The following is a 13,180-nucleotide window of genomic DNA, read 5'->3' as shown; positions in this document are numbered from 1 at the left end:
GCTGCAGCCAACCTCAAAATATAGTCCGAGGGGTTAGTTTGCTTTGAATAATAAAAATGAAATAATTAGCACTTTTGGATTGTGGTAATAAGATAGAGTGTAGTTCCGCTGTATGTTTTGGATATAGCAGGGAAGGTTTAAAACACTTTGCGTTTATTTCTTGCTGTCTGCATCTTGCGGGAGAGATTTACCTTCACTCCTGTCCTGAAGACACAACAGGAAAATCAGAAGAAATTGCTCCTTAAAGTGAGGGAAATTCCCATCCTAAACAGTTGTCACCAAAACATTTGTCTCTACTGGAAGGTTCACCATCATCTCTTGCTTTCATGATAACTTACAACAACAAATTCAGTATTTTCACTTTCTTTGTGTTTTAATGCCAATGGTCACCAAGAGCCTCTGGGCACAGGCTGGCCAATAAAACTTTGCAGAGGGTCTAAAGCACGGTATACCTGTTCAGTTTTTTTTTTTTTGTTTAATCAGAAGGTTGAACAAAAAAAACAAAAACTGACTATGTCCTACATCAACAAAAACCATGTGTGTTGCAGGGGTACCCTTCCCTGCCAGAATACACTGATCACCGCTTGCAACCATTGGCTGCAAGCACTGATCCAATTCTGATTTTCCAGCATGACCGTTTGACAGAAACCAGTCATTAGACCAGCTTCTGTTGAACAGAGAGGAGTACGCATGGACCGAAAGTTGGATGGTTCCTGCTGCACTGGCTGATTTTTGGTACATATATTTCCAGCTTAATCCTCCTTCATTTTCTCAAAAACAAAAAAATATTCTCCCTATACATACACTTTAAGTATATTTTCTATGTATTAAGTCTTACTAGCTGGGTAGAAATGGTGGTCCCAGTCCCAGTAAGTAGCAGGTAAACCCTTTGAACAAATGTCAACTTGTTCATTTTCCCCTGTTTGAAGACTGGAACTCAGGCTGTAACTGCTTTGGGTTTCTTCACCAATCCATGAGGACTCTTCTTGTTCAAAGGAGTCAGAAACATTTTCTATAAAGCAGTAATCCCAGTTCCTCTTTGAATTTTCATCAAAATCTGCTGCCTTTTGTTTCTTGCGTTTTGGTTTCCCATTGTATTGATTAAATATTTTTTTCTTGTGCTGGTGATAAGAATCCAAACTGTTTTCTGTATCAGAACTGGAGCATATTTTCTTCTTATGTTTCTTTTCTTCTAGAGAAGAACCCTGATTCTTGTTCTTTGGCTTTTTTCTTTTCCATGTTCTCTGAACCTCAACTACTGTGTCTGAATCAGACTCGGTTGTTTCAGAGTCACATTGATGATGCAAGATCGGCTTTCTTCTAAGAGCCTTTGGTAACTTATGTTGTGCATGCTTTTTGAAACGCTGGCAGTAAGAATGTAGTAACTGACCTAGCAGGTCTTTATGATGGCAGATGTGATTTTGCCCAGAAACACTGCATTGTCTCATTTTCTTCATTTGCTTAAGTTTTCTTTGCTTCCTTGATGCTCTCTTTACATTTAATTGCTTACTTGAGGTTGCGCTTAATTCCTCACTGAAGTACTCTGAAGTACTACTTATTTCTTCCAAAACCTTTTTCAGTTCACTATTTGATTCCAAGCTTTGGCTATCCTCATCATCATTCCATAATTTCTGATACACCTTCTCAAAATTCTTTCCCTGCTGAGGTTTTTCTTTTTTTATCAGAACCTCGTGTTCATTTTCAATAAAATCCTTCCTAGGTTCATTGACATCTCTTCTACAAATAGGCATTTCTAGTAAATTCTCCATGGACTCCTGAATATTCTTCTCCCTTCTACCATTGTCATCTTCTGTATCCTCATCTAACTCCGGGATAGAGTTCATCTCTGCAAAATGGCCATTGACATTCTGTAATCTTATCTGAAAGCTGTTCCCCTTCCAAAGGACCACTCTTTTGCACATAGGTTCGTTCAAACGTTCACTTGTTTCTAGAAACATTCTGGCATATTCAGGGTAACGGTAATAATTTAGCAAATAATTAATAAATTCATCTGTTTCATAAATCTTTCGTTTTTTGGAAGATCTATCACTATGGACATGCTGAGAATGTGATAGTTTAAAAATACGATGTTCATAAAAGCGCTGTGGTGGATCATAGGATTCATGTGCATCTTCTGGTTGTTGGTGGTCCTTTTCATAATTCCATTTCTCGCAACTGCTGTCAGTGAATGATTGTAGTCTTTGTCCATATGGCTCAGCATCTTCTTTATGTATTTTGATTTCCACCATCTCGTGTTCAGCTTCCATTTCTATTTCATGATGGCTGTTCTCTTCTTCTGTAGTCTCATGCAGAAAAACCACTTTGCTATTCTCTGAGTATGTGGACACCGAAAAGTCACTGAAAACGGCTTCGATTTCACAGTTCATTTGCTCCTCTTCAAGTCTATTTACTTGAACCAGATCCTTTGGAGACACAAAAATAAGAATATATCACATTTAGCATTTTCACTCCAAGGCACCTTGGTTTTTAGGATAAAATTATTAAAATTCAAAAAACATTATATATTCCCCTTTGCAGCAAAAGCCCATTCTGATTGTTGGCTTGGAAGTTTGGAAAGCAGAGATTTCTTTACTGCCCATTGATCGAATCACCTGATCCAGTGAATGCTAACCATAAAAAGAATCCAGTCTCCATTAAGGCTCGGTTTCCACTAGTGCGACTTGACACATGTCAAGTCGCACAGCAAGTCAAAAGCCATTGTTTTCAATGGGTCCCGTTTCCACTGCCGTGGCTTCAGTTGCGGCGACTTCAAAAGTAGTTCGTGCACTACTTTTGAGCCGTCTTCAGTGCGACTTCCCTCTATATATGAGGGACAAGTCTCACTGAAGCCGCAGTTTACTTTCGCTACGAAGTCGTGCTAGAAGTAGCACGACTTCGTAGCCGCACTAGTGGAAACCTAGCCTAAAACACTGCAATGCAGCTATCTCAACCGCACAGGCTGTGGAGTGCCACATTAAAGCGGAACTTAACCCAAAAGGGGAAGTTCTGCTTGTGTGCATCCTCCCCCCTCCACTGCCACATTTTACACATTTTTGGGGCAAGGGTGGAGCGGGTACCTGGTTTTGACAGGTATCCGCTTCCACTTCTAAACAGATCGCCGTGCTGATCTATGCGGAAGTTTGGCCCCCTCCTCCATCCACCCGCAACCTTCTGGGACATAGCACAGGTCCTAGAAGACTGGGAGACCATTCATAAAGCATACCCCAGCTTGCGCATGCACAGTAGGAAGCTGGCTGTTAAGCGGGAAAGCTTCACTGCTGGTTTCCCCTACCTTGAAGATTTGGCTCAGGTGAGGACATTGCTGAATCCCTGAACAGGTAAGTGTCCTTATATTAAAAGTCAGCAGCTACAGAATTTATAGCTGCTGACTTTTAATTTATTGGGGGGGGGGGGGGGAGAATAGAGCTCTTCTTTAACCACTTGCCGACCGCCTAATGCAGATTTACTGCAACAGGTCGGCTCGGCTGCGCATGATCACGTAGATCTATGTGATTGTGTGCATGTGGTCTGACGCGGTGATTAGACACGCGGGAGGAGCGGACGCGATCACCACCAACATCCTGCGATCTTCGGCTAGACTGACAGGAGAGCCATCTGCAATATAAACAACGCAAGAAGGCTCTCCTGTCAGAGAGGCAGGGAAACATCGTGTGATTCAGCTAAGCTGAATCACTGATCTCTCTGTGCCTTTGTTCAATTCATCCCCCACACAGTTAGAAAGCACATATAGGGAACACATTTAACCCCTTGATCACCCCTAGTGTTAACCCCTTCCCTGCCATTGTCATTTATAGAGGAACAGTGCATAATATTTAGCACTGATCACTGTATTAATGTCACTGGTCCCCATAAAGTGTCACTTAATGTCAGATCTGCCCGCCGCAATGTCGCAGTCCCGATAAAAATCGCTGATCGCCGCCATTACTACTAAAAAATAAATAAATAAAAAGTAAAAAAAAATATCACATAGTTTGTAAACGTTACAACTTTTGCGCAAACCAAATATTATACACTTTTTGGGACTTTTTTTACCAAAAATATGTAGCAGAATACAAATTGGCCTAAACTGATAAAAAAAATTAGAATTTTAATTTTTTTTTTTTTCATTGGGAATGTTTTAAAGCAGAAAGTAAAAAACATAGTTTTTTTTTTACAAATTGTCGCTCTTTTTTTGTTTATAGCGCAAAAACTAAAAACCACAGAGGTTATCAAATACCACCAAAAGAAAGCTCTATTTGTGGGGGGGGGAAACGGACATTAATTTTATTTGGGTACAGGGTCGCACGACTGTGCAATTGTCAGTTAAAGCAACGCAGTGCTGTTTTGCAAAAAATGGCCTTGTCATTAAGGAGGTAAAGCCTCCCAGAGCTGAAGTGGTTAATATTGCTTGGCTACAACTTGTGTCACAGCTGTCTTCTCTAATAATAATTATTATAACTTTTAATTTGCAGGAGGTCTTTTATATTATAATCTGAGCAGCACAGTGGCAAAGTGGTCAGAACTTCTGTCTTACAGCGCTAGGATCATTGTTTAAATGCCAACCATGACACTACCTGGAATTTAGGTAGCGACCTTAGATGATTGTAAGCTCCTTGAGGGCAGGGACTGATGTGAATGTACCATATATGTACAACTCTGCATACATTGTTGGCACTATTTAAATACCTGTCATTAAATAAATACAATTTCTAGCTGTATAGTTTAACATAGTATAAATAGAGGTGCATTATAACCCACTTGTAACTGATAGGGGTCCCAAGACTCCCAATAAAATTTTGATAGGGTCCTATAATTTCTTGTAATGCATTTACAACTTAACTCCACAAAAGTCAGCTTTTCACAGCGATGGCAGTGGCACTTACAATTGATGTCTTGTATCTAATCTTAGTTTCCCACTAACTGTCTGTGTTGGTGTTTGATTCATTTGTTTGCCTCATAAATATATTGTATGACCAGGACAAAGTTCTTTTGAAGCTATCATTATCTGACAGTGTCTTTAGTGTTGCCTATGAAGTATACATGCTTTTAGCAAAATCTTCTATATCAATGTCAGTGTGTATAATGGTCTTCTTGTGCAGCAGCTGCTCATAGTTCCCACTAGTGGGCACTGTTAAGAGACCAAAGTGAACTGCTTATTCAGACTAATAAAGAGCCTCTTCTGACTCTCAACAGTACCCTCTGGTGGCAGCCAGGGGCAACTGCTACTTAAAGATCATGTAAATACTGAAAGTAGACTCCAGGACACAGTGTTTGAAACATGCAAGTGCTCTGCTGTTGTCTGATAGTCTGAATTGGCTGGTCAGCTTTGTTTATGCCATTATAACGGTGCTACTGTCTGAGGCTCCAAATCCAGGTACTTTCCTGATGAGACTTAGCCAATACAGTGATGCCATATCTAACAATCTGCAGATACAAAAACGATTTTGGGACCCGGGTTCAGGTTTGAGCTTACGCATTATACAGTGCTGATATGCATGTATGTCATAAGACATACATAGGAGTACAATTACATTGAACATATAGTGTTCAGTTCACACAAGCATAACATTTTTTTTCCACCAGCAAGCCTTTTTCAAAAAAAAAAAAATTCAATCGACTAAAGACACTACTGCACAGCTCAATTAGGATTAACATGTTATTTTATTATGAGTATTATTTTATTGACTTTTTGAGGTACTATGTGTACATAAGGGGTCCATTTAGTGAACTTGGTGTTGAGTTGTTCACTTTAAGGTCAACACAGAGGACAAGGGGGCACTCATTACATCTAGAGGAAAACAGATTTCGTCTCCAAATACGGAAAGGTTTCTTCACTGTAAGAGCTGTGAAAGTGTGGAATAGACTCCCTCCAGAGGAGGTTCTGGCTAGCTCACTAGATTGCTTTAAAAAAAGGTCTGGATTCTTTCCTGGGTGTACTTAATATACAGTAAGTGGGTACTAATACAATTTTTTAGGTAAAGTTGATCCAGGGAATATCCGATTGCCTCTCGGGGTTCAGGAAGGAATTTCTCCCCCCTGCTGTAGCAAATTGGATCATGCTTTGCTGTTTTTTTTCGCCTTCCTCTGGATCAACTGTGGGTATAGGAATGTGTATATGGGATTGTATGGTTGGGTTTTCAATACTGGTGGTGTTTTTTTTTTTTTTGTTGGTTGAACTAGATGTGCCCGGCGGCTCCGACGTCCGCCGGCCACTCGCGATCTCCCTCAGGAGTGGGAGAAAGACAGACGGCTGATGTAAACACAGCCGTATGTCATTCTCCCTGAAGTAATGACAGAGGCTATGCGATCCTGCCATGTAGGATGGTATGTCTCTGCGATTACTTCACTAGCCACACCCCTAACAGTTAGAATACTGCCCCTAGGGACACACTTAACCCCTTGATCAATAATAAAGTTAACCCCTTCCCTGCCAGTGTCATTTTTACAGTAACAGTGCATATTTATAGCACTGATTACTGTAGTAATGTCACTGGTACCCCCAAAAGTGTCAAAAATGTCAGTCAGGGGTCCGATCTGTCCGCCACAATGTCGCAGTCCCGCAAAAAAAATCCCAGATCGCCGCCATTACTAGTTTAAAATAAAACAATAAAAATGACATAAATCTTTCCCATAGTTAGTAAACGCAATAACTTTTTGCGCAAACCAATCAAAATACGCTAATTGCGATTTTTTTTACCAAAAATATGTAGCAAAAAACAAATTGGCCTAGAATGTTAAAAAATTTAGATTTTTACATTTCAAGGGGTATGAATACTGTTTCAAGGGGCACTGTATTGGGTTTTGGGTTGGCACCCTTCATATTTATTATAGCATCATATGGATGTTTTTTTTCTTACTCACCCCAAAATTCTCCTTTAAAGCGGAGTTCCGGGCACAGAAGTCATTTTTCAATAAACATACCCCCGGGACAGTTAGGGCTAGCACATTCCACAATGGCTAGCCTCTGATCTGTCCCGGTTCGCACTTACATTTAGAAGAAATACTTACTTATAAAATTTCTTCCACAGCGTTTCCATCTCTCTTGTGGGCAGCTGAAGCCGGCGCGGTCCTCTTCTGTGTCTTCTTCCACGTCTTCTTGTCCCAGAATGCGCCTGCACCGGCCCCTCTCGTCACTTCCGGTGCGGCGCCGCATTCCTCCACAGCTTCTGGGCATGCCCAGAAGCTGTTTAGCAGGGGAATGCGGCGTCGCCCGGAAATGACGAGCGGGGCCGGTGCCGTCGCATTGATTCCTGGGAGCTATGACGTTCAGCTCCCAGGAATCATAGCGAGACAGGAAGTGACGGGGTGAGCCGCGGCTCCGAGGGAGGAAGTACTCTGAGGTGAGTATCTTCAATTACAAGGTAAGTAAACAAAAAAAAAAAAAATAACTATCCAATTCCTTTTCAGGTGAGGTCTACCTAGCGGAGGGGCACAAAAAAAAAAATATTGTTTTTGTGCCCGGAACTCCGCTTTAAGTCAATTACTTAACCAATGACTAGTAACCTTCTGTGTGCCACATGGCATGGAATTTTTACAATTCTCCTAATAGACAACTATTTTCTTGCACAAAAATTGTCATTATTTTAGGAAAAGAGGAGAAAACGTCAAAATTTGTTATATGACAAAAATCCGCAGTTTAAACTGTCGCAAACACCTGTGTGGACTACTTTTAGTCTACGTTTCCACTATTGCGGCTACAAAGCCATGCTACTTCTAGCGCGACTTTGTAGTGCGACTTGTTTGCGGCTACTTCAGGGGACTTCAGTACGACTTCCTTCTATGAGGGACAAGTCGCACTGAAGTCGCCCAAAAAGTAGTGCAAAACCCTTTTTTCAAGTCGCAGCAATTAGAACGAACTTCATTGTAAACAATTGGTTTTGACTTGTCATGCGACTCGACATGCGTCAAGTCGCACAACAAGTCGCAATAGTGGAAACGGAGCCTTAGATGTAGATTACTAGAAAACACTTACATTCACTTTATCCAGGAGAACAGTGAGAAGCTGGATTGACTCAAGACGTCTCTGAGCAAGTATTAGTTTCCTCTCTTCCCATTCTTGTGTCTCCTCAATTTCATCTACAGGACAGGCCTCTTTCTGCTGGGCAGCTTTCTGTTCTCGTTTCTGTCTCTGGAGTTTCCTCTTCAACCTGGCTTTCCTTTTCCTGGCTCTGGCTTTTTTCTCCTCAATTTTTCTTTTCCTGTAGATTTAAGGTAATGGCTTTCATTTATTTTAAGTTTAAAACACTAATTATAGTTTCAAAGGTACAAAATACAGAGCTGTGGCAACCTAAACAAATGTTGTAGCAGATTTTTTTGTATCATAGATTTTGATGTAGGCTTTGCAAGTACAAAATCAGTGCTAAGTGAAAGGGTCTGCCTAAACTACCTTATCAAGCCCAATGTTCTAAAAGGAACACACCCCTTTACACATGTAGTGTATTACAAAGGATAAAAAATGTTTTATAGGGAATAGGTGTTTTTTGTCAATTTTAGAAAATTATTACTGGATAATTTAATTCATTTGAATAACTAAATGGCTTGTTTAGCAATCATATACTGTACCGTATGTCATATAATTTTTTTAAATAAAAGTAAAGTTTTCCTTTAAGCCAACATACATGGAGAGACTATTTGGCCTATAAATAACTATTGGATTTTACACTATTAATATTGCATCTATTTGCAAAAATTTGAATATTTTTTAAAGAAAGTACTATTTAAGGAACCTTCCAGACTTGGTCATCTGATCAAAGGCCTAACGACTCAATTAAGTGATTTCTGCTAAAGGATAGTGCCCCATACACACGTGCAGATTATCTGCAGACTTTTGTCTGCAGACTTACCAAAACCATATAATATGAGGTCAAACCTAAACATTTTTAATTTGTATGCAATCTGGCAGGCCCTTGCACTACATAGAAAAGGTAAGTCTGCAGACAAAAGTCTGCAGATAATCAGCACGTGTGTACGGGGCATAGGATTAAAGGTTTAAAGTGGTTGATTGTTCCTTCAGCAGAGATAGCCTAACCTTTTGACAGGTGGTTGGAATAGTATATACTCCAGGAAAGGTAAATATTTCAGTTCTTTTTTATTCTACATTTATCCCAGCAAGCTAGTTGGCATTTATGTACGATTCCACTATAAAAGTCACATTACAAAACATATAAAAGCACTGAGCAACAATTTGTTTACATAGTCTTCAGGTACAAATTGGTGTTTTCCTTATTTTTAAACTAGCGTTTTCATACACATACAGTACTCATAGCTAATATCTATTATACAAGTAGTCAGCGCTATTAAACAATAACTATATAGTAAGAGGTTATGCACACAGTACGCTGCATTCAGATCTGTAATGTATACGGATCAGAACACAGCAGCATTGTATGCTATGGGCCCATTCACAGAGCATCATTTTGCTCTGTAGCATTTAGCCTCTAGCCTTTGTGTCCAAAGCCCAATTTAGATTGTATTTTATACTATATGCATGTCAACATTTGTGTGGATGTATACAGGTGTACAGCATAAATGGACATGGCCAAATGTGCTGCTGCCTTTGCCCAGTGGATTCAGGGCTGGGGATGTAAACACAATCAATATGTAGGTAGCAGCGGCTGCGCAGGTGCAGAATGACTTCACCCTTCAAATGTTGGGAATGACTAATGCCTTGTACACACGCAACGATTATCGGCCGACTGATCGTCCAACTTTTGTCCAGAGTGGTGTTTTGTTTGTTGGAATGTGCCTAGACTGCACACGAATTTTCTCGGCTGACAAAAATCTACTTCAGAAGTGATGTCATGTGTTGGTTTACTTTCCGTGTGTTTTCTTCTCTGAGCATGCCCAGTCTTGCCCATCAGATTTTTGTCTGCCGAAATCTGTACTGACTTACGGAAAATCGGCCGTTGTGTTCACGGCCAACAAAAATTTTATAGCCTGCACACCAGATTTTTTTTCGGCCGAAAAGTCGGAGTCGGTTGTCGGAAGCATTATACTAACAAGCCGAAAATCGGCCAATCAGACGTTGGCCGAAAATTCCCGGCCAATAATCGATGCGTGTGTACGGGGCTTAAGACTAGGTTCACACCATGCGCATGGCTGTGGGTGCGGGAATCACAGTGATACCCACAACCACCCGCAGTGAAAATGCACTGCTTTGAGAAAACACATAGGGCTGCCATTCATTCTGAAAAAAGTGCAGTGCATCTGCAGGAACTGCAGGGAAATCACATGGTAAAAATAACTATGCGATTTTCCTGCGGGCTGCGCTTTAAAAAAGATGCATTCACCTTTTTCTTCGGGAAACGCAGGCACAGCAGCCCATTGAAATGAATAGGCTGCTGTGCTTGCGCAAACGTGGCTTGCAGAAACGCACAGATGTGAACATAGGCTGAGGTCATTCTGTTCCTGTGCCACTGCCTACCAATTGTTGATGTTTACATCTCCTTTTTAATAAGTCATTCACACACCATCATTTTTCACACATCATCAGACCTGCACTGCCGCTGCATCTTCAGGGGGAGATGTAAATACCAACAGTGCGTAAGCAGCAGCAGCACAGGTGCAGAATAACTATACATAGTACGCATCACAGGTCATATGGACATAAGGGCATGTATGACCGTATGAGTTGAGTTATAGTACAGACCACTTTTTATACAGGATCTGGCTGGCAAATTTTAATCAGTTATTTTATTTTATAAACTGTTATAAACTTGTCACAGGGCATTACGGATCATGTTATCTGTATGTACCTCTCTTCTTCCTCCTTCTCTTGCTTCCTCTCCAGCTCCAGTTGTTGCAGCTTAAGACGCTCAGCAGCCCTTTTGTTTACTGCCTCCTCACTAAAGTGGTTGGTGGTGTCCAAACATACCTGATTCGTGGTAAAAGTAGAAATTGAGATGGTCATATTTTAGACTAGATAAAGAAAGGTTTGATTACAAATGCTGATAAACTTCTAAAAAGGGAGATGGTATCTTACCCTGGTATATTTCCCAGTAGATGCTCCTAAAATGGACTAGATGCTGTCATTACCTGAACCTGGGGGATCAGTGCTGGCATGGGGCTATGTGCACCTATTCAGCATAAAGTGTTACTAAAGCCAGGACACTGCATTCACTATATCTGATCTCCCACAGTACACAGAACATGGACATGCAATTATTTTAATAAATATAATTTGCTAAATACCTTCTAATCAACAGTATATAGCAGTCTTGTGACAGTGTCCAGCTGAACACTGGTTAAAGCTTGTAGGAGGAGTTTTCACTGACTGTCCTATGAGGCTGCAGGACCCCTGACCCTTTGTCTGGACAGTGCTGATTGGCCTTGTGCTGATCACATGCATCCTCCCTAAAAAAACAAAACTCTCTAGCAATACACAAAAACCGAGCATGTGCACACATAAAAAGAAAACCTCACCCACAGTCAAAGGATAAAAAATGTATTGTTACATAAAACAGATATCCACAACTCCCAGGGTGAACTAGTTGGACCACTGGGTTGACCCTGACGGGCATTTTCTGTTGATCTACCCCTGAAAAACCTGTTAACCTATTTTATCTGCTAAACACACTACTGTAAACATGTGGAATCTTTTTGTATTTATCCAACCAATTGTAAGTCCAGGTGTGTGTGGGCTGCCCCCCCCCCTTTTCTCTCCCTCTTCATTTTTCTCATATTAGCTTGTCTTTATCTCTAGATATTCATGTGCACCTCTCCTGAAGAAGCAAGGGCTTATCTCATGAAACGCGTAGAGAAAATCAGTACAGATTATTAAGCTGTAGTACTACTCCCAAGGGAGCTGCTGAGTGTGGGTCCCCCTGGGTTACCGCTAGCAACAGTAGTACCTTTAAGCATGTTTCCCAAGTGTGAATACCTCAGACAAGAACCAGTCCAGTTTCTTTGGGTTAGGTTTATTTGAGAACTTGGATAGGAGAAGGGATGAGTGGGATACTCCAACAACTAAACTATGCACAAATAGTCAGGGACTCTACAAAAATGCTGCTTAATGCTGGTTAACGCTTGCTGACGCTGATTAGCGCTGTCTGACGCTGGTCACGGCTAGGCCACTTACTATGACTTTACCTCTGACTGTGGAAAAGTCCTTTGAGCCCCCTGAGGTACTCCTTCCTAGGGTAGCTGACTTGTAGTACAATCTGTATCGCTGAACACTTCAGGGACCTTCCTGGCGCCCCCTATAATCCCCAAACTTCAGGGCTTTAGTACTTGGCACCCCCTTTACTGTACTCTCCTGGTTAGCTGGCTCCTGGATCCCCCTTGACCTCTCTGGAATGGTCCCCTTTCCTAGGCAGACCCCTGGGCAGATCTTAAGTACTCACGACACTGTTTTTCCAGAAGATCTTTGCCAAGCAGATCCACTCGGTCAGCACACTCTGGATCCTCTGCAGCCTAGCTCAACCTCTGACCCCTAGACCGACTGCCCGGACCACCTTTTCACTTGTGACAGCCGTCACCTCCTCCTGGGACTGATGCTCCCGCTACTCTGTCACATGCTCCCTTCCTATTTATGTGCAATCCCAGGATGCATTGCAGGAATGCCTTCTCACTGGAACTGACATAAAACAGAGTTTTCCACTGGCTGGGTTTCCTCCACTGTCCAATGAGCTAATAGATCAGGCCCCCCAATGAAACTAATAGATCAGGCCCCCCTGATAAGCAGACAGGGCCACAAATATGCTATTCCTAGCACCTACCTAGAAGGGTGCTACGCACCTTATGGAAGTTTAGTTTCATTTTGACTGATTTAAGGATTGGCTATTCATGTGTGTGTGTGTGTGTATATATATATATATAGTTGGTAACTATGTATGACAACTTGTTTTAAAATGTATGTTAATATCTGTTTTATGTAACAATACATTTTTTGTATATCTTATCCTTTGGCTGTGCCTCGTTAAAGTTCCGTGGGTGATGTTTTCTTTTTGTATATGTACAATTTTGGACTGAGACACGCCCATTCCCTATATATGCCAGCTCACTTTGTATACATGAGCATGTGCAGAGTGCCCCGAAGACTCTGTACTATTAGGAGATGGATTGGGGACTCTGGAAGAAGGGGAGGATCAGAAGATAGGATCAAACATGCTTTACTGCATATATTATGCAGACTGATTTTACTGTTGTGGGTTTAGTAACACTTTTAACATACACCAAGATG

General features: G+C 41.2%; 1 protein-coding gene across 1 annotated transcript in view; it reads right to left on the bottom strand.

The window, feature by feature from the left end:
• Positions 1-690: 690 nt before the first annotated feature.
• Positions 691-13,180, bottom strand: part of LOC309560009 (A-kinase anchor protein 17B-like) — a 34,950-nt gene continuing 22,460 nt past the window's right edge. The window contains exons 3-5 of the mRNA XM_082263500.1: positions 10,755-10,873; positions 7,973-8,198; positions 691-2,423 (exon numbers count right to left, since the gene is read on the bottom strand). Of these exons, the coding sequence (XP_082119626.1) occupies positions 828-2,423; positions 7,973-8,198; positions 10,755-10,873 (1,941 nt within the window). The 3' untranslated portion in view covers positions 691-827. The remainder of the gene's footprint in view (positions 2,424-7,972; positions 8,199-10,754; positions 10,874-13,180) is intronic.

Source organism: Pelophylax lessonae, assembly GCF_965119305.1.
Source record: "Pelophylax lessonae genome assembly, chromosome: 7".
Taxonomy (NCBI): domain Eukaryota; kingdom Metazoa; phylum Chordata; class Amphibia; order Anura; family Ranidae; genus Pelophylax; species Pelophylax lessonae.
This window is presented reverse-complemented; position numbering and strand designations above follow the sequence as displayed.